Source organism: Podarcis muralis, chromosome 11, assembly GCF_964188315.1.
Source record: "Podarcis muralis chromosome 11, rPodMur119.hap1.1, whole genome shotgun sequence".
Taxonomy (NCBI): domain Eukaryota; kingdom Metazoa; phylum Chordata; class Lepidosauria; order Squamata; family Lacertidae; genus Podarcis; species Podarcis muralis.
This window is the reverse complement of record NC_135665.1, coordinates 49,307,745-49,334,487: the sequence shown is the minus strand read 5'-3', so window position 1 is coordinate 49,334,487 and position 26,743 is coordinate 49,307,745. Positions and strand designations below refer to the sequence as shown.

The 26,743-nt window shown below is 41.8% G+C and overlaps 1 protein-coding gene across 10 annotated transcripts in view; it reads right to left on the bottom strand.

Annotated features, from left to right (window-relative positions):
• Positions 1 to 3,189: 3,189 nt before the first annotated feature.
• CPLANE1 (ciliogenesis and planar polarity effector complex subunit 1) overlaps positions 3,190 to 26,743 on the bottom strand; it is a 52,339-nt gene continuing 28,785 nt past the window's right edge. For 3 of the 10 annotated variants that reach the window (XM_028748748.2, XM_028748747.2, XM_028748758.2), the window contains 27 exons: positions 26,129 to 26,205; positions 25,485 to 25,567; positions 24,372 to 24,452; positions 23,351 to 23,531; positions 21,985 to 22,275; positions 21,142 to 21,870; positions 20,370 to 20,539; positions 19,147 to 19,261; positions 18,678 to 18,758; positions 17,490 to 17,541; positions 16,833 to 16,931; positions 16,040 to 16,138; positions 15,047 to 15,145; positions 12,695 to 12,813; positions 12,359 to 12,554; positions 11,918 to 12,162; positions 11,720 to 11,801; positions 10,972 to 11,130; positions 9,805 to 9,838; positions 9,403 to 9,534; positions 8,499 to 8,664; positions 7,251 to 7,312; positions 6,389 to 6,547; positions 5,663 to 5,760; positions 5,413 to 5,535; positions 4,260 to 4,402; positions 3,190 to 3,692 (listed from right to left, as the gene is read on the bottom strand). In XM_028748748.2, the coding sequence (XP_028604581.2) occupies positions 3,552 to 3,692; positions 4,260 to 4,402; positions 5,413 to 5,535; positions 5,663 to 5,760; positions 6,389 to 6,547; positions 7,251 to 7,312; positions 8,499 to 8,664; positions 9,403 to 9,534; positions 9,805 to 9,838; positions 10,972 to 11,130; positions 11,720 to 11,801; positions 11,918 to 12,162; positions 12,359 to 12,554; positions 12,695 to 12,813; positions 15,047 to 15,145; positions 16,040 to 16,138; positions 16,833 to 16,931; positions 17,490 to 17,541; positions 18,678 to 18,758; positions 19,147 to 19,261; positions 20,370 to 20,539; positions 21,142 to 21,870; positions 21,985 to 22,275; positions 23,351 to 23,531; positions 24,372 to 24,452; positions 25,485 to 25,567; positions 26,129 to 26,205 (4,016 nt within the window). In that variant the 3' untranslated portion in view covers positions 3,190 to 3,551. The remainder of the gene's footprint in view (positions 3,693 to 4,259; positions 4,403 to 5,412; positions 5,536 to 5,662; positions 5,761 to 6,388; positions 6,548 to 7,250; positions 7,313 to 8,498; positions 8,665 to 9,402; positions 9,535 to 9,804; positions 9,839 to 10,971; positions 11,131 to 11,719; positions 11,802 to 11,917; positions 12,163 to 12,358; positions 12,555 to 12,694; positions 12,814 to 15,046; positions 15,146 to 16,039; positions 16,139 to 16,832; positions 16,932 to 17,489; positions 17,542 to 18,677; positions 18,759 to 19,146; positions 19,262 to 20,369; positions 20,540 to 21,141; positions 21,871 to 21,984; positions 22,276 to 23,350; positions 23,532 to 24,371; positions 24,453 to 25,484; positions 25,568 to 26,128; positions 26,206 to 26,743) is intronic. The other 7 variants (XM_077936417.1, XM_028748756.2, XM_028748754.2 and 4 more) reach the window with 7 other exon arrangements.

The following is a 26,743-nucleotide window of genomic DNA, read 5'->3' as shown; positions in this document are numbered from 1 at the left end:
TGCCTTGTATGCTTCAATTTCTTTCTAATGCTGTCTATATAGCAATGTTCAAAATTTGAGTGGGGGTGGGAACAGCCATCACTGTCGCCTGAGAAACTAGCAATGGATATATTCACTTGGTTAGGACATCAGGAGATCAGACTGCTCTTTGAACAGGAACAATGTATGTGACCCAAGAACACCACCTGTGCATTAGGATCCTATTGTTGGATATATTTTTATGTGAACCAGAAAATCCTAGCTGCACTAGTGGTATTTTCACTTAACTGAATTACAGTCATAGGGTGCAAATATCAGAGGAGTAAATACGGATTTGTAACTGATTAATTGTGCTAATATGCTCATAAGTTATTATCTAAAAGTTAGGGGTCAGAACACTTGGTTGTATTGTAGTTACTTGAAATTTCTTTTCACCTTTTACACAGCAGAAATACTACTTAAAACTCTGGAGTGGTTGCTTCAGTATCATCACCAGGTTTAAAAGCAGCTTGACTTTCTGGGAAGTAGTCTCCCCCCCCCCCTTAACGTATGGAGAATAAATTAATAGCATCCAAATAATTAGCAGAGAACTACTTTAAAGTATTTTTGTTTTCAAGCTTGTATAAGAGTGGATGTTCACCAAACATACAATTTTGGGATGCATTTATTTTATTCTGCAAAATAAAATAAATGCATGGTGGGGTGTATATATATATGGTGGGGTGGGATTTTTATTACATCAGTTTACAGAACTTGATCTGTTAGGAACAGTAGAATAGTATTCAAATCCAAATACATTTTCTTATACAGAATTCAAGAATTAAACTGACATGACTAATTCTTCATCAGAATCTATTTAATAATTTCTATGAAATAATTTTCATTTCCTCCTATTTGTTTTAACTGTTGTACTGCAGTTTAGTGCTAATTTAGTCTTTTAAGTTGGGAAAGCAAATGTTATAGTCAATTAATGAGTTTCTTTTACATGTTCTTTATAAAACCATGCTGATGGTTAGTAAGTCAAATTTACCCTCTAGGTGTGCTTTCCCCAACCTAGTGCCTTCTAGATGTTTTGGTTTACAGTTTTTGAGTTTTAGATGGAAGTTGCAGTGCAAAACATATAGAGGGATCGACATTGGGGAAGGCTTCGCTCTAGGTGCTTACAAATTGGTTTTATTACTTCCTTATTACTTATTCCAATACCTTCCTGGGTAGAATTAATATATTAGTGGTTAAACTTTGTTTCTGTTGAATACAATTTAACAGCAAAAATGTTTGAAATTTCATGTATATTCCCATTGCTATTTAAGCTTGTTCCTTGCAGCAACTGTTCCAGGATATTTTGAGTTTACACAGAACTGATTCAAAGTTGTTTACTGTGTCCAGCACAAGCTCCTAAGGGGAGCAGGTATTGTTAATGGTGAGTGGATTATATGTTGAGTCTTGCTTCTGGAGGGGCATCAAGAATTGTAATAAATTCCACCTACTCCTTTTACATATACAAACAAAACTGTTGAATAAGAAAATATGGATGTTTGATATCTCTTTATACAGTCTGAATCTTGCAATCTCTGACCATTGATGAGCACTTGACAAGAGAAATCAATCTTTGGATAATTTGATAAGGACAGCAATACTATTTTCAGGAATGGTGCCTTGGAACTGGGCAGAGCAAAGGGTATTCCTCCCTTCTGAGTTAAAGTTTACTTTTTAATTAAATGTTGGCTTATGTTTCTCTTCAAATATACCCCTTCAGCCTCCAGGTAATTTCTGCAAAGATAGCAAGTACCACTGGAGGCAAACAGCAATTCTGTACAGGGTTATTTGCTTTGGGATGCCACCTGAGTACTCCTCACAGGTAAGAATGTGAGTCCAACAGACACTCTTAAACTCTTAGTTTAGATGATTTATAACATGAATAGGAAAACATGTTGCCCTCCAGATATTGTCGAGACTCCAGCTCTCATCAACAGCAGCTAGCATGGCCAATAGGGATTGTGGGAGTTGTTGTCCAGCAATATATAGAGGGCAACAAGTTAGAAACCATGTCTGCTTAACATCCCTCTATTAATCTGGATTTCCCTTTTAAGAATGTTGTTTCAAAGATCAAGTTCCGACTCTTAGTTATTCAGAATTCCCTCTTTGGGGACTTCCTGCCTCACAGCCTATAATCCCATTTTAAATGTAAACAGGTGGCACAATGGCTCTTAACCCGAAGGCTGGTGGCCTGAGCCCACCCAGGGACAGCTGTGGCCAGGATTCCTGCATTGATGGGGGGGGGGGTTTGGACTAGATCAGTCCATGGTCCCTTCCAACTCTATACTTCTAGGAGGTTGTGTTGTATATACTGTAGGGTATATAGAGATGAAATGAGATCCAAGGGAAGACAGCTTGCCCAGCTGAGGATAGACGCACTTTTACAAGACTCCCCCCCCCCCCCGCTATCTCTTGTGCTAAAGTTTTGTGTGTGTAGTATTGCAGCCTAAATTTTTCTTCTCATTCTACCAATTTCTGTCTCAGATGTAATTCTTGCACATCTGCCTTTCTAATGGAGTAAGGTACAATCGGTGTTGTGCCTTGCATTCACAGCACAGTGGACTGTAGGAACTAGTATTTTGTAAATGGTCACGGGATGCGGGTGGTGCTGTGGTTAAACCGCAGAGCATAGGGCTTGCCGATCAGAAGGTTGGCTGTTTGAATCCCCGCTGCCAACCTAGCAATTCGAAAGCACGAAGTGCAAGTAGATAAATAAGTACTGCTCCGGCGGGAAGGTAGACAGCATTTCCGTGCGTTGCTCTGGTTCGCCAGAAGAGCTTAGTCATGCTGGCCACATGACCCAGAAGCTGTGCACCAGCTCCCTCAGCCAGTACAGTGAGATGAGCGCTGCAACTCCAGAGTCGGCTACGACTGGACCTAATGGTCAGGGGTCCCTTTACCTAAATGGTCACAGTAGGCTTAAAATAGAAGGTGACTATGGACAAGGTGGGCAGCATCAGTCATAGTCTTCAAAGCAACTGAACAACCAAACCTTGTTGGGTCATTCAATTGTAAATGGCCTTTGGGGACAAACAATAAAGCTGCGACACTGACTGACCTGCCAGAATCGTCTTTCTTCTGCAAAAACACCATTTGAAAGTATTAAACAGCAAAAAAAATTATTACATTACTACAAACTACTACTTAAATAACTATAAAACATGATTCAGAATCTTAGGTATGAATTATCTTTTTAATCACTGTGCAACTGTGGCTATTTAAATCTTGCTATTTAAATACTGCTTTCAGAAACTATGAATCTTGTCTTCTTTGCCCAATATACCAAACATAAGCATGTTCCAAGAAGCCATGTTCCAAACATAAGCATGTTCCAAGAAGTATATGTAGTATTGTACTAGTCTGCATAATTCCGTGATTTTGCTTTTATATGCTACCTTATTGGTCAGGAAAGAAGTGTTATTTGCTTAGAATTTTGCCATAATATTATGCCATGATGGTCAGCTGTCAGATATTTTCCCAAATAATATTGGGCCTACTTTCCTTTTAAAGGGCAGAGCATCCAAGAAATTCTGGTTTTATTTTTCTTCCACATTTGCTACCATAGCCTCCACTGCATTCCAGTCAAGCTTGCTGAGGATGCTGCTAGTACTTTCAGACACACTGTCCAAGTTATTAAGGCTGGCAATGGAGCAAGCATCTTCATGAGGCAAAGACTCCTGTGGAGATATAAAAGGTAATCGATGACAGGAGTTTGTGTGATAGAGCTTAGCTAGCCAGACTAAGCTCCCCAAAGTGCTTTCTTCACCAACTTTATACTGACACCACCAACTGCCAGGATCTCATTTCCCCCCTCTCCTCCTCTACTCTGACAGTCTACCAAATTCCCTATTTCCTCTCAGATGGTGGTCTAAACATTCAAGATAGCCACTCCTTCGGAGCAGCAGCCAGGTCCTGCTTTAACAGCAGGAGAATAATTATCCTGCCTGCCTAGCATTGCTGTCCATAATGCCAGCAAAGACCACCTTATTTGGAGTTTCTGTGAGCTCACACTGTTTCAGCATCTCTTCCCCCTCTCCCAGAAATCCACCAGGGACAGTAGGGTGGGTGCATCCTATGCTGCCATGATCCCTTCCACCAGTGGCTTGGGCTGGCACCTTCCCCCAGTTATGTCTGCATTTTTAGCCAGCAACGTCGAGTGCATTTGCATAGAAAAGGGGATTAAAATAAATTGACTGTCCCAAATACGCAGAATGAGTAATGGCTAATTATGTTTCCACACTTGCCTTGAAATGGGAATTAGAACCACCATACAGTATCCTCTGGATCTCATCAGGGATGCTCCAAACACTCATGGCGTCGTCTTCACTCTCCTCATTTGTGCGAGTTGTTGTGTCAGTGTCTTGGAACTTTCTCTGCTCATCAGAAGCTGCAAGAGAGCACATTCTTTATTTGCAAGTATTTCTTTCCTTCAATTATCTCTTCTTAATTGGTGTTCTGGACCTAAATTCTGCAACCTTTATCCCCCTTGCTTCCAAAGTCAGATTTGCTAGTGGTTTCCACCTGCCCTAGAATATCTAATATGGGCTACTGAGCCCTCTTATTCGTTTTACCCAATTATAACTGTCTTAGAGTCACCCCTGCTATGGTACACTTTGGGGCCTACTGTTCTCTGCTTATAGTTCCAAGTTCACAGAAGAGAGATGCAGCAAAATGAATCTGTTACAAATGGAAGGAATAAAGATTCTGTAATCAGTGCATGCAGTATTACAACTTGGTACCCTCAACCGCTTACTATTTGAAGCAAGATGCGCTACAAAGCGATGCAATATAAACTTCTCAACACAGCAAACTTTACTGTATTGAACAAAGTCAAAAGCCCTCAATCTCTAATCAAGGGACTGCAGCACAAAGCTCTGCTCCCATAGCCTTCTCTATTATGTTGGTCTTGACAGTGATGCCCATTGGACATGCCACTAAATGGTGTAATTACCAAGTACAAATTTGGCTACTTTGTTGTGTTGAAATGGTATTCATCTCAAACATCATTATTTTCCTCAAAGGCTCAGAAGGTTCTGCACAGGCACAAAAAGTGCTTTTGAATTTATCTATTGTAACACCAAGTTCAAGACCCTAGTTATGGCTTGCACAGCTAGTCAAATACACCAAACATTTTTAAAGCTCCTTCAAATATTGGGCAAGCTCACTCGCATTTCCAAGTCTTGGGGAAGCTGCCCAGAAAGGTCCCCAACTCCAGCAAACAGCATTGGTAAAGACATTTGATTATCCAACTCTTAGTTAAACCCCTAACCTATGTATTTTGGACTTTTAAAGCTTATAATAAGACAAAAAACTTTCCTCCCAGAAGTTTCAGTGTTCACTGCAGGAAAGCAGAGATGAGCACCAATGAACAGTGCGAGAACTGGTCCAATAACAAACCTTGACTTCTTAAGTCAAGCCTGTGACTTGACCACTGTTGCAGGGGTCTCCTGCTTTTCCACCGCATCTCCCCTTGATGGGATTCTGGTCCCTTTCTTCTGTAAGGAGTTTGGCATAGTCGGCCTTGAGCAGAAATGACACAAAATACCCAGTTTATGGATCAGGAATTGGAAAGCACAACTATATAACCCCCCCCCCCCAATAGTTCAGTGCAATCTGGGCATTGTGGCCATCTCATCTCCATTCTTACCTTTCCTTGGAGTTATGCCACAGGACAGACTGGAAAAGGATCTCGTCTGACTCAAACTACCTTTGGAAGCAGCCTTCCTCCTTGCAGCGTGGCAACTTCTACAAGGGATATACCACATTTCTATCATAGCAATACTGGTTTCAGAAATAATATACAAAAGTGCATGAAAATGGCTTCTCATAACATTAGCAGGGTCCATGCTGGGGCTAATCATGTAACATTACAATACCATTGTGTCTGTAATGACAACCATGTACCACTGCAATGTTCAAATGGTTCATTTTTGCAGTGAGGAGTTGGCATAAGGCAGATTCCCAACTACTGAGAAAACTATATCAAACTATTTGGCTTTCTATGCAAGTATTATCTACAGCAAAGAACTGATTCCATCATCTTACCAATTCAACTTGAGATGACAGGGATTGAACCTGGGATCATTACATATAAAGTAGATCCTTTACCACTAAGTTAGGTTCCCTTTTTGCTGTTAGCACTGGAAGTAGCACAGATATCCACAACAATCTACATAGGCTGAAGAGCAAACTACATGTTATATTAACATGCATATTTGAGTGTGTGTGTGCACACTTAACTCTAGCCATCCATGCTGCGGTCCTGACCCAGATGGTGGGGGAAGCAGCAGCTAATATTTTTGTCTATTGAACTCAATTGGTCTTACTTCTGAGCTGGGGAAATTAAAGGCATTGGGGAGCCTGTATACTTTACCCTCCAGCGGAAGCAATATGTGGTCTCTTGAAATCATGAGGTGATCTTGTTTTAGATAGTGATTCACTTGAAGGAAGTTGCACAGTGTCAGACAACAGCTCATGCATCAGAGTGAGGGCTTCAGAGACTCTAATGTTATGATGCTCAGAAAACAAGGCTCTGAAGGGAACGAAAACAAGATGCCTATTATTTAAGCCTATTATTACAAGTCTTGTTTCTTTACTGACATTTCGTCTAGTTTAATGAAGAAAACAAAGTCTGTCTAACCTTTGGGGGAAAGCAGAGAGGGATCCTAATTCATCTATGGGCCTTAAATTGTACAACACTGTTGTATAACTTCCCCAGAGAAACAGGACAGACAGCAATATACAATTTTAGATGTACCATCTTCCCCCCTTTTTTGAGTCAGAATTTTCTGCCCATGGCCTATTTTCCAGCAAATCATCAGGGCAGGAGCTTCATATCCAGGCCTGAGACAATTGTCCTTATGTAAAATTGCTTCTTATTTCCAGGCAGGTGACTGAAAGGTCTATATGGAGAAATCCTAAGTTCCCATCCCCACACCAACAGGGCTTTACAGAATGACAGGGCGACATCACAGTTGGGCCCAATGCTTAGGATCCAGCAGCCAGTGGCATTTCTGCCCATCCACACATCCAGTGAGTGGGCAGAAGGGGAGCTCCATGCCAACAGAGTGACAACAGCTGGTGGCTGCTGGGAAGCTACAGAGACCAGCAGAGCTGTCATAGACACCTCAGCCCGATCCAAACTCCACCCCCTACCCAGGGTAAAGGGCTTGGCAGTCACATACACCAGAACAAAATAAACGGAAAGGCTGGAATAGCACTGAGCGATAACTTACTTAGCTTTTTCACATTTCTTTTTCTGCTGTAATTTAATATTCTGTGTTGTGATCCCAAGTGGCTATACAAGAAAGGCAAACGGTTACTAAAATTATCTTCTCTCTTCATAATTGGTTACACATTCATCATAAGCGCTTTTTCAGAGCTAGGATTTTGGAACTGTGCCCAAATGGAAAAGTGAGGTGTGGCCACTCAACAAATAAAAACTATTCAACTGGTTGCCTCCGAACATTTCAAGCCAACAAGCATGGTCCACAACTATACTTTCAACTGACACAACCTATGAGAATTTTCAGTCAACTGCTGGGGTGGGAGTGACTGAATGGGTCAGAGGTCCGGTAAATGCATCTTTGCATGATGGAGTGGTGTCTGCTGCCCTTACAGAATCACAGAATTGTAGAGTTGGAAGAGACCCCAGTGGTCATCTAGTCTAAAGCCCTGCATAGACAACTCCCCCTCCCAAATTTGGTTGCATGTTCCCTGTCTTTCTTGGGCTGTAGGAGAAGCTAACCCATACTCAATGTACGGTTCACTCCAACCAGAAAATAAATGAATGGAATGTGTGAAGGACAAAGAGAAAAGAGTACAGTGGTGCCTCGCAAGACGAAAAGAATCCGTTCCGCGATTCTCTTCGTCTAACGGTTTTTTCGTCTTGCGAAGCAACCCCATTAGCGGCTTACCGGATTAGCGCTATTAGCGGTTTAGCGGCTGAGCTGCTAAAAGGCTATTAGCGGCTTAGAAAAAGGGGGGGGGGAGCGGGGGGGAAATGGCAAGACTCGCAAGACATTTTTGTCTTGCGAAGCAAGCCCATAGGGAAATTCGTCTTGCGAAGCAACTCAAAAACGGAAAACCCTTTCGTCTAGCGGGTTTTCTGTCTTGCGAGGCATTCGTCTTGCGGGGCACCACTGTATGTCTACTCATTTTGCTCTACCCGCTACTGGTATGTTAGGCCACCCCTGGATTAAAGGATCAGGCTATGTGATCAACCCCTCCCCCCACTCCCCACCCCTTCTCATATTTTATCCCACAAATAAATAAGCTTTGATCATTTCTGTATCTGAACCAGCCCCAAATGGATCCAGCAAATTTTAAAGCTGTAATAGATTGTACAGAAGAATGTAGAATTTGCAGCGGAAGCTGATTAGGGCATTCATATTTGAGAACGACATCTTAACACATTTTAAAAATGATTTTCTACATTGAATTGTTACAACCACATGATCACAATACAGTGTAAGTAGTCTTACCATTTTTCTTCTAAAATGAAATGGATTGTGTTCTTTTGCCCTTTGTTCAGCCAGCGTTTGCAGATACTCAGCTAGCCTTTCCTTTCGCTTTCTTTTCATCCAAGTGTGTAAATCTTTTCTCTCCTTTTCTGTTTTATGTGAATGCCCACTCACTACACTGGAGAGGCTGGAATACAGCACAAAACTCAGACATAATTAACACATACTTCAAATAATTAGATGAAATGACATTTAAAAGCATGTAAAAGTAGCATAGCAATATATATGTCTGTTTTGATCTCAAAGCACTATAAAGTTTCCAAAAATATCAAGTGCATGGAAAACAAAAGTTAGTCCACGACTAGAACTGGATTTGGACCTCTCTCAAGGTAACACTCATAACTTTATCATGTATCTCAGTGAAGCTGTGTGTGGAGGGAATAAATATCCAAGAGACGGTCTGCCTCTAGGACAGAAACAGCAACGCAGTCTTCCCATGATTGGCCAAATTTGGGGCAGGTTGAAATCCACATCCCCGGATGGTGTGGGGACCATTTTTGGTGTTGCGCTGGCTGGGACACCCCCCCCCCCACGAGTCATGGCCCATCGCTGCATAATGGCGAGGATGGGGTGGGGATGTTGTCCCACAATACCACCTGACCGGTTAAGGTAAACAGATGTCTATCACAAATCTCAGTAAAGGTTCAGCTGTAATTATTTACTTACTTGCCTGCCTGCCTTCCAATCAGCTCAAGGTGGCATACATGGTTCTACCCTATATAGTAGGTTAGATTGATAGAGAATGACAGGTCCAAAATCACCCAGTGAACTTTATGGCTGAGTGGAGATTTGAACCTTGATTTTCCAAGGTGTATCCTAACCTCTAACCACTCTACCTTAATGTCACAGGTCATGTAGCAATTACCTGGATATTTTTTTTGCTTGTGTTTCTGTGAGACCCAGCTCTGAAGCAGAAATGCCACCCTCAAGTAGAAGATCAGCAATGATGTCAGAAACACCACTCAAGCCAGTGATCTGCAGAGGATCTTCTGAAAAGCTATTTTAAAAAAGCAATTACATTACTGCAAATAGGAAAAAAATACCACTTCTAGAAAAAACTAGGGAGTCAAATTTGATGATACATTAAATGTATAATTGCAATTTCATACCTTTACTTAAACAAACAAACAAAGGCATCTATGGAGACTTTCAATTTGGATCAGGACTTTGGGTGGGCAGGTGTTTTTTAACCCTTCCTCCCAAAGGCTATTTTCCCATGTCCAGTTTTCCAGACAAATCTCCTATTTCAATATTTTCTCATACATACCTCTCATCCAGTTCTTCTGATCTAACATTAATATCTGCAAAAAGAAACAGAATTTATTGACAGCATAGATTGTAGAAGAGAAATGCACCATAAGATACAACCAACATGGGACACTGTACAAATACATTAGGACAGAAACAGGAAAAGTGTGACTCTGTAGATGATGTTGGATGCTAACTCCCGTCAGCCTAATGTCAGGGATCTTGGGAGTTGCAGTGTTTGGATTTGCTAAGCAGTCATCCATAGTTAATACCTTTGTATTTAGACAGTATTACGTTATTCAGGACAACTACAGTGGTGCCTCGCAAGACGAAATTAATCCGTTCCACGAGTCTCTTCGTCTTGCGGTTTTTTCGTCTTGCGAAGCAACCCTATTAGCGGCTTAGCGGCTATTAACGGCTTAGCAGCTTTAAGAAAAAGGAAACAAACTTGCAAGAACTCGCAAGACGTTTCGTCTTGCGAAGCAAGCCCATAGGGAAATTCGTCTTGTGGAACGACTCAAAAAACGGAAAACCCTTTCGTCTAGCGAGTTTTTCGTCTTGCGGGGCACCACTGTACCAAGTGTAGTGTTAAAACCATAGTATGTCTATCACTAAAACAGGACTGTGAGGACACTAGTCTAAAATAAACCATTAAAGCATTGCCACTATTTTTTGGCAGCCCACATAATTTAAAAAGCCTGTCATTTGGTGATGAACAGAACAATCCTACAGACCTTAGTGACCCACCAATCATGTTTTACTAGGGCTCAACCATCCATCTGTGGTACAATGCCATTAAGAAAAATGATTTATGCAACACTCTCACGCCAAGCCTTTGTCTAGCTCTGTAAGGAACAGAGGTAAGACAGGGCACCTCATATGGAGGAGTAAGTATAATATTCTGCCCATTTCTTTTTAATATGCAAAGATCAGAGGAAGCAGAAGGCAGAACAGAGGTAACAGCATAGGAAAGAACAATTTCCCAACCAGGCTCAACTTTATCTACTATCTCACACAAGATCCATGACACTTTCCTCAAATACGACTAAATGAAATGGCAAAGTTAGAAATGTTATGGAAGCAGAACTATTCCACATATGATGAAATGTGGCTACTATAGAAATAATGCTAACTAAAAACAGTAAGCAGCATGATTATAGAATAATCAACAAGTAGGGAATGGTACCAGAAGATGACTTTTTGATTCTGGGAAGATTAGAAGCTGATGCTGAAGGAGAAGCAGAGGGTGTTTGTAAAGCAATGTAGTTAGTTTGAAATGATTCCGTTCCTAAACTCCTTTCCTCCTCTGTATAATTCTCCACAATCACACGGGTTGAATAGCGCTCTGTTTCAACAAAAGGATAATTGAAACCAAATGAGTGCACATTGAGTTTTAGAAGCAACAAAACACATTTTTACAATATGTTCAGAGGAGCAGTCGTGTGAATCTCTTGTAGCAAAAACAGGAAAGGGTCTTGTGACACTTACAAGGGTTTTTTAAAATAAAAATCCAGTGTTAATCATGCTCAGAGTTTACCCATTGAACTCAATGGACTTAAGTCTATTAAATTTACATAGATCTGCTCTGTGTGACTTAGGGAATTATCTAACTACCAAGTTCATTATGGGCATAAGCTTTTGTTGGCGATAGTCTCATTCAGATGCATGAAATGAACCAATACATTTATTAGGTCTTGAGGGTATCATAAGACACTTCCTTATTTTTGCAATATTTTGATACATTTGGATTATTTTACCTTTCCCCAATGCTCCCTACACTGTTTTATTGATTTCAAAATATTTTATCCAGCGAAACCTCTCTCCATCCATCTCATCCTACCATTCTCACCCTGAGCCCACATCCCTTCCACTCCTGCTGCTGACAATTATTCTCAACTTTCCATAGATCAGCCAGCAGAACCAACAAGACCCACCTTCTTTGGAAACTTTAACACCTGGGGCAAAGAATGAGATGTCATCCTCTCCTGTACCTACATCTTCTACAGTGTCCACAACCTGAAAAAAAGGAGAGAGATCACAAAGCCACACTTTAAACATAAATATTTCTCCAATCTTTAACACAGGCACAAAAAAGTTTTGAGCCGAAGGAAGCATATAAAACATAAACCTACCAGTTTAGTACTGCTAAATTCTTTTTCTATTCTTTCTGCCACGTTCTGTAGGGCCAGTAGCTGCCTATCCATTTCCTGTAGCTTGGCAGAAATGTGCTTTCTGCTCATTTTTCTGGCTAATGGTCCTGTGGAGGAAGCAGTGCTGAAATCCTCGTTCAGGAGGTTCAATGTTAGACGATCACCAGAAATCTCTGTCTCTGCTGGCTTAGGTGGCACTTGTGGTGATTCGGTTTGAAGAAGATTGCCTTTGAATCAAAAAAGTGGGGAAAATGCTTTTCCATTAACTGCTAGAAACACAATATACAACAATGAACGCTATAGCTTTGCAGGAAGAGTGTGTTTTGAAGGGGTGCACATTATCAGAGGAATTGTTCAATTAACAATATCAAACGGAACTGGTTTTAAAAGTGAATATTTTGAAATAAAATGAAAATTGTTCACCTTCTGTCTCAAATTCTTCAGGTGGAACTATATTGGTAACAGATGCTGCCATGTGATGCAATTTTGCAGAGGCTAGGGATTCAGACTTCATAGGCTGAGTGGCAATGTGTTTTGGAACAGACTCAGAAATATCTGGCAAGTTTTTCAGAAGATCACCATCTTCTATATCAATCACATTGATAAACCTCCGTCCAGTCTAAACCGCATCAAAAAGATCAATATTAAATTATTAAATGAAATTAGTGAACTACTCCCCCTTCAGTGGATGCATGAATATAACACACATGTTGTATCTATGTACTGCTGCATCATCAGCACATATTTCTCAAAACTTACCAAATCAGATGTAATATCAGTTGAGGATTGTAAAGACACATTTCCTGATTCAGCAGGGAAAGTAAGGTTCAAGTACACATCTGGTGGCAATGCCTGGGGAACACTTGCAGGTAAAAGCTCTGTGTGAAGAAAAAGAAATTGTTAAGTCACCATGGGCAGTAAATATCCAGGAATGCTGGAAAATATATTTGGACACAGTAGCAATAGGACTGATAAGAACATTGAAAACCTGAATATGCTATGACAGTAAGGTATTTTCCTCCTGTGCTGAGCAGTGGGGGTTAGTTACCATATTGTCTCCCGCATACCACTGGGCATGCTGGCTGAGGCTGATGGGAGATGGAATCCAACAACACATGGAGAGCCACGGGTTCCCCATCCCTGTACTACAAGTGGGAATGAGCCTCATGTGTCTCCTCCAGAAGAGGGATTCTGGCGGAGTTTACTTGACTGATGGTGCTCATTTCCATCAGAAAAACTTTAATAGGTTTTCAAGGGCCTAACTGCACTAGATGCAGCAAAAGCATCACTGGATCGCTCAGTATTTCTTCCTTTTGTTGGTTAAAAGCAACCACAGAGGACCTGTGATTCTGTTTGGAGCAGCAGCCCTGAGGAAGTGGGTTAACCTTATACCTATCAAGGCAAATACAGTGGTGCCTCGCAAGACGAAATTAATTCGTTCCGCAAGTTTTTCCTTCTTGCGAGTTTTTCGTCTTGCGAAGCACGGTTTCCCATAGGAATGCATTGAAAATCAATTAATGCGTTCCTATGGAAACCGCTTGCCAGGCTGGCGGTGCGGAGAAGGGCTTTTCTCCCCACCGCAAGCCTTCAGGACAGGTACGGGAACAGAGGGGAAGGCGCACAGCACTTGTCCTCTGTTCCCGGGGCTTGCGGTGGGAGGAGGGTTTTTCCTCCCCACCGCCAACATTCAGAACAGCGAGAGAAGGATGCACTCTCAGAGACGAGCGGGCGCCAGGAGGACGCGGACGCTGAGGGGACAGCGGGCGCACGGCAGCTGCGCCATCGTCTCCGGCTCAGAGGGCCCCTGGACCCCACCCCGATGCCGGGCGGCGGGCGAGGGGAAGCTGTCGGCGCGGCAGGGCCGCGGATAGACGGGGGCAGGAGGCGGCGGAGGCGGCGCTGCCTGGGAGCGGGCACCGCGAACGGATCGGGTCGCTAAGCGAGGGCGACGCAATGCCGGATGGACGCGGGGAAGGGGAGGCTGCCGCTCCGCCTGAACGCCAGTCTCCGGCCGGCCCGCGGAGGGCCCTCCCCGACGCGACTGTCGCTGCCCGAGAGGCTCTCCGCCCCGCCGCCAGCCTTCAGAGCAGCCTTCCGAAGGCTGCCGGTGGGGCGGAGAGACCTCCTCCCGCCGCCAGCCTTCGGAGCAGCCTTCCGAAGGCTGCCGGTGGGGCGGAGAGACCTCCTCCCGCCGCCAGCCTTCGGAGCAGCCTTCTGAAGGCTGCCGGTGGGGCGGAGAGACCTCCCGCCGCCAGCCTTCGGAGCAGCCTTCCGAAGGCTGGCGGCGGGAGGAGGTCTCTCCTCCCCGCCGCCAGCCTTCGGAGGAGGTCCAAAGACAGTGGGGAAGACGCGCTGCGCCTTCGTCTTGCGAAGGAAGCCCATAGGGAAATTCGTTTTGCGAAGCGCCTCCAAAACGGAAAACCCTTTCGTCTAGCGGGTTTTCCGTCTTGCGAGGCGTTCGTCTTGCGGGGCACCACTGTACAGTGGTACCTCAGTTTAAGAACAGCCCTGTTTACGAACTATTTGGTTTACGAACTCCGCAAAACTGGAATCCAAACGGTGGAAGCACACCTCAGTTTCAGAACGGATTCGGTTTAAGAATGGACTTCAGGAACGGGTTAAGTTCATAAACCGAGGTACCACTGTAACTGCTTTCAAAGGGAGAAAAGACTGCTTTCAAAGACTGAGAAAATTAAATGAGAAAGTTAAATCCTCTCCTCCACAAGCACGTTCTCAGCAGAAAACAACAACATGATGTGTGATGGGGAGTCCATTCGCTCTTAATCATAACATATGAAATACAAATACAAAATTTGCTCAAAAGTTTTTTTCTAAGGTCTTCACAGAAGGCAAAGACTAAATATTAACTTCTTAGCTATCTTTGAAAAACAAATGACAATAAAAGAGGGTACGTAAGTGAAATACGTGGTTCATCAACATTTATTTGCCAATAAAAATCAACATGAACTTTATGTCCATATTAACGGGGGGGGGGCAGTCTCATACTATAGATATATATGGATTTTAAATCAGTAAAATAAAGTTTCTTTTCTAAAGGAAGATACAATGTGCACATATAAAAAAATCAGCACGGACAGACTGATGGCACACCTGCTACAGACGCAGAAGCAGGAGTGATTGGTTGATTTTTACCAGATTCAGAAACGACTTCTTCTGAGATGGTTTGCATATCCTCAAAAGGTTTAACAACTTGATTGATAAAATAAAGAAAAGTCAAGATGAATCAATAGCAGGAAAATACATTCTATTCTTTCTATTCTATACAGGGATTTCTGAGGATATTTTGAATAATTTGGCCTTAGGAGAGCAAGTGAATTACTTGAAGATTAATTTAAGATAAAAAGAAATTAAAGATAACTTTAAAGATACATGGTTGGATCCAGAGGAGTCCCTTCATGGACTGTCAGTTCAACAGATCTGCCTACTCATTTGCCAATTCTTCCTCCACCCTACAGCAGGGTTGGCTAACCTGTAGGGCATGTTTGGCTTCCCAAGCAGTTTCTGGTGTTCCTCAATTTATTTTATTAAAAGGCAATGCTGAGAAACTTTTCAAAAATTATTTTTCAGCAACAGGTGGCGCTGTTGAACACCACACCAAATTGCTAAACCCCATTCTCAGATCTCATAAGCAAGGAGGGGACATTATAGCGCCACATTTTATTTTTCCAAAGGGCCCTTCTCCCTCTGGTGTGGTGCCCTTATTAGAATGTTACAGAGATTCTTGGAAAACAGGAAGAAACTTGGCTACTGTGACAACAGGATGCTGAACTAGATGGGCCACTGGTCTGATCCAGCAGGTTAGTCTTGCATTCCTGAGTTCCTGTTTCCTCTCCTTCTAACAATGGCACCACAGATTTGTGCATGCACTGACATATGATCCAAACACTCAATGTGGCCAATCTTCAAAAAAGGTTAGTCCCCTGCAGCACCTCCCACACTATTCCCCAACACCCAGAGCAAATTTTTAGTCATCCCAGGAGACTTCAGGAAAAGTGGAACCCACCCAGAATGAACACATTTGAAAAACAAACAAGCAAGCAAAAAACCCAACAGTTCATACAAACAGACTGAAAGGAAGCACACCTGTTACAGACGCAGAAGCAGCGGTGATTGTTTGATTTTTATCAGGTTCAGAAACTATTTCATCTGAGACCGTTTGTACATCTTGATGTGATTTATTAACTTGATTGGTAAAGAAAAAAGTAAAATCAAGATCAATCAACAGAAAGGCAAAACAAAACATTCTGTTACTTATTGAAGGAGGTTACAGATAGGTAGCCGTGTTGGTCTGCCATAGTCAAAACAAAAAAATTCCTTCCAGTAGCACCTTAAAGACCAACTAAGTTAGTTCTTGGTATGAGCTTTCGTGTGCATGCACACTTCTTCAGATACAGTTACAGATAGGTAGCCGTGTTGATCTGCCATAGTCAAAACAAAAAAATTCCTTCCAGTAGCAGGTTCTTCAGATACGTATCTGAAGAAGTATCTGAAGAAGTGTGCATGCACACGAAAGCTCATACCAAGAACTAACTTAGTTGGTCTTTAAGGTGCTACTGGAAGGAATTTTTTTGTTATTGAAGGAGGGTTATTTCTGGTGGAAGGATTGAAGGACTTGGTCTGAAGAGGGCAAATTTTCATACACAATGCTTAACATTGCAAAAATGATTGATTGCCATTTCTTCCACAGTTCTTAGGCTGTAATCCTAAACACACCCAGAAGTCACACTGAACACAATGTGACTTAGTTCTGAGTAGACATGCATAGGATTGTGCTGCTAGGAGATAATCCAATATAAATTAACTTAGAGGAAAGGAATTTAGCTGCAAAAGCTAAAAAACCAACAACAACATAACAATTTCCTGCAGGTTATTTTACCAGGATCTGTATTTGTAGAGGCATCTTGAAGATCTGCAATTCTTTTTCTTACAGAAGCTAAGTAATGTAGTCCTGCTGAAGAAGTAACTGCCTCTGGGTCTAAGAGGGAGGAATACACAATTACTATCCACATCAAAATTAGTAGGGGAAGAAAACTATTTTAATAGTTTTTGCTAATTTCACTATCTCAGCTGTAGAATTAAAAATGAAGAAAATATAATTCATATTCAATAAAGAGGACTAGAGAAACATTTTTGCATATGTAGGTGCGTTAGGTGAATCCTGCTCTTATATCCTGCTCTTATAAATATAATCACATTTCTACAGATAGGAAACAGATGCCAGGAAATAGTGATTTATTTCAAAATGAATCCACAAAAGCAGTGAATGCATGTAAAGTTATGACTGACAATTCATTCCAAAGTTCTTTGTATCTACTAGATCATGCTAAATATCACTGTTGTTCAAGATAAATACCACGGGTTGTGTTCCATCTGACTCCTATTCAGAGCAGACCAATAGAAATTAACGGGTATGACTAAATTCATTCATTTCAATGGATCTACTCTAAGTAGGACTTAGTTGGATACAACCGCATATTTCAATAGAATGGACAGGTCATAACTGGATCTTTAACAGTTTTGTTGAAATACTCACTCAGTAAGGAGCCACCATCATTGAGGTCATAGCTGAATTCTGTTTGATTATCCTGACAGAAGAATAAATATGATTAAATTCATATAGGTTCAACTGCTGCTAACATATTTCAAGATACTAATATTATTTCAATATAGTATGTTTAAGTAAGAAATAGGTAAGTGTGCAACTCCTTTTGATTAAGAGATCATACATGGTTTTCTATAACTTTCTTACAAATTATTTTAAATTCGATTTGTTTCTGTGATTCCCATCATCGTTTTAAAATATACCTAGGAAGCATTTGAGGGAGGGAAATTAAATAGGTTTTGTTCTGATTAGTCCATCCTGTTTCCCGGCTGAGCTGTTGTGTTGGCTGAGCTGTTTTGTCTATATGCCTTCCTTTTTCTTTCTCCAGAGTTAACTTTAACAAGTCAGCATCCAAGTTTGTCTTTGCCTCCCACTCAGAATAGGCAGGAACATGTGGGGCTACCTTTGAAGGTGACCCGGAACCTAAACTAATGCAGAATGTGGTAGCTGGACTGGTGACTGGGGGCGGCCGCCGAGACCACATAACACCGGTCCTGAAAGACCTACATTGGCTCCCAGTACGTTTCTGAGCACAGTTTAAAGTGCTGGTGTTGACCTTTAAAGCCCTAAACGGCCTCGGCCCAGTATACCTGAAGGAGCGTCTCCACCCCCATCATTCAGCCCGGACACTGAGGTCCAGCTTCGAGGGCCTTCTGGCAGTTCCCTCCCTGCAAGAAGTAAGGTTACAGGGAACCAGGCATAGGACCTTCTTGGTAGTGGCACCTGCCCTGTGGAACGCCCTCCCATCAGATGTCAAGGAAATAAACAACTATCTGACTTTTAGAAGACATCTGAAGGCAGCCCTGTTTAGGGAAGTTTTTAATGTTTGATTGTGTTTTTAATATTCTGTTGGGAGCTGCCCAGAGTGGCTGGGGAAACCCAGCCAGATGGGCAGGGTATAAATAATAATTATATTATTATTATTATTATTATTATTATTATTATTAGGAATTTCTTTGCTCTGGAGGCGCTACCCTTGGTTCCTTTTCTGCCCTGCCCAGGAGCAGACCTATTATCATATCAGTGTCATTTCTGCTCAGCATTTAGCTGCTCTTTTCTCACTATGAGACTCTATACTAAATCTGTATAGTTTTTTGTGTTGTTGTTGTTGTTGTTAACCTTTTCACTGGCTGCACCTATCTCTTGTTCTCCCTTCCTCTGCTCCAGAGCTGTTATTGGCATGACAATGTCACACGAAACCTAAGGAAAAGAAATGCAGACATGTTCACATGGGTGGTAGCTTAGGCAGACCTATTTACTGAGCAATTGTGCTGATTTGTTAGCACGGAGGTTATATGACAATAAGCTTTGGACTTGATTTCCTCACAGGGTCTTCAAGTTAGTAATTCATTCATCCCACACTTTTCAGTGAATTTTCTCATTACTTTCCTAACCACAAAAAGTCTATTGCCTTTTTATAGTGGATTTGTTGCACTAGGGCAAAAGAGCACTTCAGTTCTGCAAATCTAAATCTCCCACTATGTGCTTGAATCTCTCTTGCTGAATACCAACAGCTTGGAAGTGCTCATTAAAGCAAATAATACAGTCAACAAGAGAATTACGAGTCAGAATTGCTGTATCACTGTACCTTTGCTTGCTCTACAATATCAGCTGAAACAACGGAGCCATCTTGTTGAAAAGTCACAGTTGCTTTCTTCCTTTCTTGCTTCTCTTTGATCTGTTTCTTGACACGCCTCCTCTGCCTATTATTACATTAGCATTTTAACAACATTCTGATAATTCTCTCTTTGTATTTAGGCAAATAGCAAAGTCCATCAACTGAGCAACCTAGGGATGGCACTAGTGTCAAAGGACTCGCAGAAAAATCAAATACCACCTGGTAAGCCTCTTTATATGTCCAGGTGTTTCCTGAGAATGGATTCATCTGAAAACAGCAGCAGGCAGCTGGGAAGTGGCTGTTTCATTTACTTTTACCGCTTAATACCACAGTACAACAGAGATACAGGAGAGATACAAAAGGAGGTTCTTATAGGGTTGCAGAGTGCAGTTTCCCAGGGCACTGTGGGAGATTTTTGAATCATGGTTTCCCAAATCCAACTGACTGGTGTGAGGGGGGCCAAGGCATGTGCCTGTGCTGGTAGATCCTGCTGGGATGTTGGGGCCCTGGCAGTTGCCTGAGGGTACCAAATTGTTGGGGCAGGGTACTATATATGACAACATGAGCGTGAGAACACCTCCACTTCACTCAAGACCAGAACAATTAATTAATTTTGTGTCTCAAGAGCATGTTTAAAAGAAGGAAGCAAAAATGGGCAAGTTATACACACTCAAATGACCATAAAACTGGACCACAAGACCCTGCCTGCCTCTCCCCGTGGTATTTCGCACAGTGAATTGTGCCTATGGAGGTTTCAGTACTTGATAGAATTACCGTGAGTAGTTCCTCTCCAGGCTCATTAGGGATCAGAGACAACTCCCACACTTCTTAAAAGAAGCAGGGAACTTGTGGGGGCTAAAGCCGCCTTCTTTAAAATAAAACATGGAAAATAACAAAACGGAAACAAGACTGATGCTTAAGCTTGGTGGGATAAAAGGAACAAGAGACAGCAAACCAGAGTTTATGAAGTTTCTGTGGATCCTAATCCAGACTAAAGTCAGCTTGCTATCTTGCCTCTGATTTGGCAGAAGAAACCACTGTTTCTGAACCAGTACAACTAGAAGGGATAAATTGTATTTGTTTTGTAATTTATCATCAGCCCATAGTTACTGCCTTTTTCTTACGTTAAGTTCGCCAAAACTAATATGATCACATTTAGATAGATTGGTATGATCAGTACTATTTGTTCTTACCTTTTTTTATTATTCATATCTTGTCTCACTTCACGCGGTTTAAAGTTAGCTTTTAATAATTGAATCTTTTCAGGATGGTCTTTATCCCCAATGTGGGGGACTTGGACAACCTGGCGGCTTTGCTCAAATGCAATGATATTTTGAAGTGGGATGAGTTTTGGTGTTTGAAACTGTTTAGGAAAGAAAGCAGGATTTGATAATTACGTGAATAATGTTTTTTCCCCCAAATAGGATGATGACTTTGAAAAGCAAAAGAGGTCAGATTCTGAAAATACTGAAAGACGTTCAAATTCCACTAATGTAAACGGAAACAACAATCAAAGGAAGGAGTAATGTTTATTAAGACATAGTTAATTCTTATGCACATCTTTTAAAGCAGAGATGGAGACTCTGTGCCCCTCCAGGTGTTGCTGGATTCCAGCTCCCATCAGCCACAGCCAACATGGTCATTGCTCAAGGATAATGGGAATCAGTGACATCTGGAGGGCCACCAATTCCCCATCCCTGTTTTAAAGGAAAGGTTAAATTATTTAATTAAAATATTTGTTATTTCTTAAGTTGATATCCTCCAAAGGTTGCCCAGCAGCAAACAGTTCAGTAATAAAAATACAAATGAAAATAAAAAACATAACATCTAAAAACAACAAAACATATAAAACATCTGAAGCAAATTTCAGAGTGGATATAACCAAATCATGTGTCTAGACAGGCTGACTGAAACAGAAAAACTTTCAAAAGATATCTTTATGCATGCTTATATGGAATCAATTACCTTGGTGAGTGGAGGTAAATTAGTGTAAAGCAATGGCATTCCTGTCTGCGAAAAGGGGTCTATGGAATCAAAGTTCTTTTCCGAAAGTTTAGCAGGTGGCATAGCAGATGGATGCTTGTATTGCGAGTAGGGCTTCAGATAAAGCAAAGGAATCTGTGCAAAATTTTGGTAAGTTTTATGCAAGGGAATCCCATTGTCAACCAGTGGCTTCTCCGCCTTTAAATGTGCATGAAGGTGTTGAGAAGGCGCCATATTTTCTTTTTTCTCATATTCATCCAAATTAACATGGTTGGAACGACCCTTATTTACAGTTTCTGACCAACGGCCTGCCTGATCATAGTTGTTCAAATTTAGGTGTTCTGTTGTTCCTTTGTACTCTGGCATCTGTACACCTTGAGGACTCTTCACCAGAGGAGGGGGTACACCCCAAGCTTCTCTTTGTTTTGGGAATGGTCCATTGAAAACTTTTGGGGGTTTTACTGGGCAGATATTGAGTGGCTGGAAATGAAAGTCAGGTTTAAGTTTAAGCAAAGGAAGCCCACTTGCATTATTTAAGGGTTTTGAAACTGGAATAAGCTTAGGTATCTTCTCAGCATTTAGGGAAACTGATAATAAAGGTAATGGTCTGGCTGGAACCTGATGAAGCAAGTTTTGAAATGGTGGAATCTGGCTTGTTCCATTGGTCTGGCCCTCTGGCAAGCTTGAAGAATCACTGATGTGCAGTGGATTCTAAATGAGAGAAAAATATACTGTCACAAGGTGAAGAGACATTGGCTTAATGTAGTAGATGAAGACCCTAAATGAATTATAACTTTACATTTAAAAGGGCAACTCTCTACTTACTGAAGTATCTCCATTATGACTTTGATAATGCAAGCTGTTTTTCTCCTGAGAATTGGTGTTTTTCTTGGTGACATCACTACTGTTTTCTAGAGTTGTCATCTCTTTTACTGGCAAGTCACACGTTACAAGTTTTGGAGGAGCCCTACTGACATCAGTGCTGCCAGTGTTTGCAGCCTGGTTTCTTCCCAACTGAAAGGACTGTGACTGCTGCATCTGCTGTGACATATTTGGCAAGTTGGCAAATGATGATCCTACTACTTGCATGAGGCTCATAAAGTTGATCTGCTGCAGCTAGAATATAAACCAAAATCATGACTAAAAAAACCCCACAAATTCATAATATTCTTATTCTATTGCACTGACTCAGCAAAGTGCAGTTATCTAGGAAGGCAAAAGTTTCTATATTTTAGTGAAATAATACCAGCTGGATAATACCAAGCATTCTGCTCAGGAAGATCATATTTCACAAGCACAGTTTTGTCCTGCGCAATTATTGCAAGTACTTTATTGTAGATGCAGAATTTTCACCAATATATAATAAATGAAACAGTACACAGTCTTGCTCAATGGATCATCTCAAGTCACATCATACTCCCACAGTGCTCAGAAACGCCTCCTTCATGTGCATAGTTAAACCTCAGTTGTCAAACGTAATCTGTTCCGGAAGCGCATTCGGCTTCCAAAACATTCGACAACTGAGGCGCCGCTTCTGATTGGTTGCAAAAGCTTCTTGCACTCAAGCAGAAGACCTGTCGGACGTTCGGCTTCTGAAAAACGTTCAAAAACCAAAGCATTTACTTCTGGGCTTTTGGTGTTCGGGAGCTGAAATGTTCCAAAACCTCAGGAGCCAAGGTTTCACTGTACTTAAAGTGTGGAGTGTACCCATTCGCCCCACTCCCAAGTGGACTGCCGCCAGCTCTAACCCAACCTCTTAACATTCAGCAGAGCATTGGAAAGAAGTTCCTATGTGCATAAAGCTGAAAGTGCCTACAGGGAACCCTGAACCCATAGGATTCATGCAAATACACAGAGCACAGGCAAGTATTGCAAGGACAGTAGCCACAGTCCCCCTCCCTGCATTAAACAAGTATGTGGGGAGACGAGTATTCCTGCTTCGCAGGGGGTTGCACTCAATGGCCCTTGTGGTCTATTCCAACTCTATGATTCTATGAGTATTTGAACCCCCATCTGTGTCCCAGAAGCTGCCTGAGTACCATATGTAACCCCCTTTGAGGAACAACATGATGAATTAGTGAAATGTACACAAACAAACAAGGAACTTCTTCTGCTATAAGTGTTTCAGACATGTCCCCCAGAAAAATCCTAGCAGGCTCTGGAGCACTTTTTCATAATGAATATTTTTCACCTGAACCAACTTAAACATTTCATCTTGCATCATTTGCCTAACAGCATCTGAAACGTTCGGTGGTTGTTCCGTCGGTAAAGTAGTGTTAACTTCTTCGTTCTTTGGAACAAGAGGGCTACTTGGAAGAACACTTGACACTGCAGTGAAAGAAGCCCGTTCATCTGAGACCGCAAGCTGTATGCTAAAGAAGCAGAGAGGAAATATACCTGAGACAAACTAACTTGTAAAATACCTAGATTTTGATCACTTCACATAAATACTCCTAATCTGATATAGTGCTTTCTACTGCCGGAGACAGTAACTTTGGCCATTTACAGGAATATAAAGATGTGGCTAAGAGTTTTGTTTTGTCTGACAGCTTGTCATTTGCATACTTAACACAGTAGACTAGGAAATATTTTTAGTGATTTTTCTCATTCACAATTAGAAATTTGCTTATAAATATACAATCAATATGTCATACCATGCTGTCTCCTATAGGCTCAAAATGGCTAATAGCTTTTTCTTTAAAACATATTATCTACAAAATTGCTACTTTAATCAACCACTGTGAAAAAGACAGAAAAAGTAGGCTGTACTTAAGATACTTGATCCTTAATGCTGATAAGACATGAGATGTTAAATGAGTATTAACACAAGGAAATGGAGTTCAATTTTGAATTTAGTACTAGTAGTACTTCCTAGAATACCTAGCAGTTCCTTAAACATCTACCAACCTAAAATCAAGCAGATAGTTTCTGTTTAGAATGTGTGGCCTGGTAGACTCAATCCCCTGCCTTGAGTGCCACTGACATTGAAAAGCAGGTTATTTGACTGAACCCTTATGAATCCAGGCTCAAAAGTAAACTGAATTGCTCAGCCACTACCTGCATGCAGTACCAGACAACGGGTTGCAAAACTTATGAAGCAGCCAATGTATCTTTAATTATAACTTCAACTTTTCACATGAAATGGCCAGAAGCATTATTAGAGATTAAATATTATGCCTAATATTTAAAAAGAGCTTCTTAGTTTCTTTTACCTAGTAGTTTCTGACTTCATTTCAGGGCAAAATGAGCATGGAGTGTTATTGGGAGTTGTCTCGCATTTTGTATGGTAAATACTGTAGAGAGAAAAAATATATCAGGATTTTTTCATCACATTAGGTATCTTGATTTGAATGCATGTGAATTATTTTAAGAGAAGTTATACTTCTTTATTCCTTTGATCCTACTTAAAACACAATCGGCCAATTTAGAGGGTGCTTGTGGGCCGCACATATTCAAGTGGGGGTGGAATGTCTGTATGATGTCATATGCTCATAAAAGCTGGCCTGCTTTGTTGGATCAAATGAAGTAGTTCTGTTCAGACCAGTGGCGTAGCATGGGTTGTCAGCACCCGGGGCAAGGCAAGCAATTTGCGCCCCCTAACCCGTGGATTTGCGCCCCCTAACCTGTGGATTTGCCCTAACCCCAGATGTTGCGCCCGGTGCGGCCGGCCCCCCCTGCACCCCCCACGCTACGCCACTGGTTCAGACTAGTGTAACTGAATTTCTCCTCCATCTTTTCCCTCTGTGCACTCCCTAATTCTCTTCTAGGTTGCCACCCACTCCACTGCCAAAGCTCTGAAGACAATTTTGGGAGAGACACAGGGAGAAGAAGTTCCGTTGGCAGAGTGGAAGTCCTTGCACAAACAGAAGGACTGCAACTTTCACTGCAACATCTGAAGGAAAGTGACACAATATGGTGTCCCAGGAAATAGAATTACTGGAAGTTCTAATAAAATCAGAGGAAGGGGTAGAGGAGGGAAGGGAATCTCCACGAGATACAGTTCTTTGTACACGTTAACTGGATTTTTTTGGACTGGGGCCCTTGCAAACAAGGAAGTGACCAATGGCCAAGATACCAAAGCAAAAAGGTGTACCTTTTGAGCACCCTTCCAATAATTTTTGTGCTAGGTTGTTTTTTCAAAAAAGTTTAGTTTAGATTCATGTAAATCTGCAGGAGTCTGATAAAACTAAACTGCACTTTTAAGTACTACATCCTTTTTTCTTTGATGACGAATTTAATGTCAGGTATCTAAACTTGCCTTAAATTAGAAAATAGTTAAAGCACAATTTTATTTTATTTTAAATTAAGGATATAATTTCTCTCACTTATCCAGCTTGGTAAATTTTTCCTCCAATGTTTCCGTCAATGGATCTTCTTGTGGATATTCAACATCTGATACAGATGGCTGCTGTAATTAAAAAAAAGGCTTTTAAGTGCATTTGAGCATGTCAGCATGTAATTGCCTTACAGAAACATCTTATTTAAATCTATACAGTCCAATGGTGACTGCTTGGGTCCTTACAGCTTCTGCTGATGAGTGCCCAGCACTACAAATGTGTCTGGTTTTCTTTGTTACTAGTGGTGGGGAAATTCTTAAGACCTGCTTCAAGACCCAGAAGTAACAGAAAAAGATGGTGGGGGTGGAGTGGGAAGAGGAGGAGCTGCTGAGGTAAAAAATGAGCTTTTTGGTTTTATACGGTTAAATGGAAAATATCCAGGTAAAACTCAGGAGAGAGAGAGAGAGAAAACAGAAGGTAAGGTGAAGATCCCAAGGAGGATGTGCTCTGAGCTGACACAGGAAACAGACTGAGCCTCAACAGGCAGAAAAGAGCAAAGACTTTGAAGTTTAGGTATTATTTGTTTGCAAGCTTTAGGGCATGCAATGCAACCTGCTTAGAGACCTCTGGCAACCATAAGAGAATGTGCACATTCAAGTGAATATATTTTACTCATTGCTGTGGTAACTTGCCTCTTTCTTTCGTTGTACCGATTTAATGCTGACAGAAATGGTAGGGCTCTTTGAAACTGCAAACGGATCTTCATGCTCTTTAAAATAAAAGGCACATAAAGAGAACTTAAATCACTATGGGAACAATCCAGTCTATTGCCATCCCTTCCCAGCTGTAAACACCCCTGCTCCATGCAGATTATCAACTGATTATCCCTTAAAAGTGTGTACTGTATTTTTCGCCCTATAGGACGCACCATCCCATAAGGCACACCTAGTTTTTTGGGGGGGAAATAAAGGGGGGGAAATTATTTTCCCCCCAGGCGCGGGGCGGGGGAGGCCCGAGCTTCCCCCGACCCCAGCCCCCAAACAGGCAGCTCTCTGCAAGCCGTGGGAGCCCAGCGCTGGCTCCCGCTGCTTGCGGAGAGGTCCGCGAAGCCTGGACGCGCTGATCTCAGCGCGCGCAGGCTTCGGCAAGCCGGCAACTCTCCGCAAGCAGCGGGAGCGCTCCCGCTGCTTGCAGAGAGGTCCGTGAAGCCTGGATGCGCTGATCCCAGCGCGCGCAGGCTTCGGCATGCCGGCAACTCTCCGCAAGCAGCAGGAGCGCTCCTGCTGCTTGCTGAGAGGTCCGCGAAG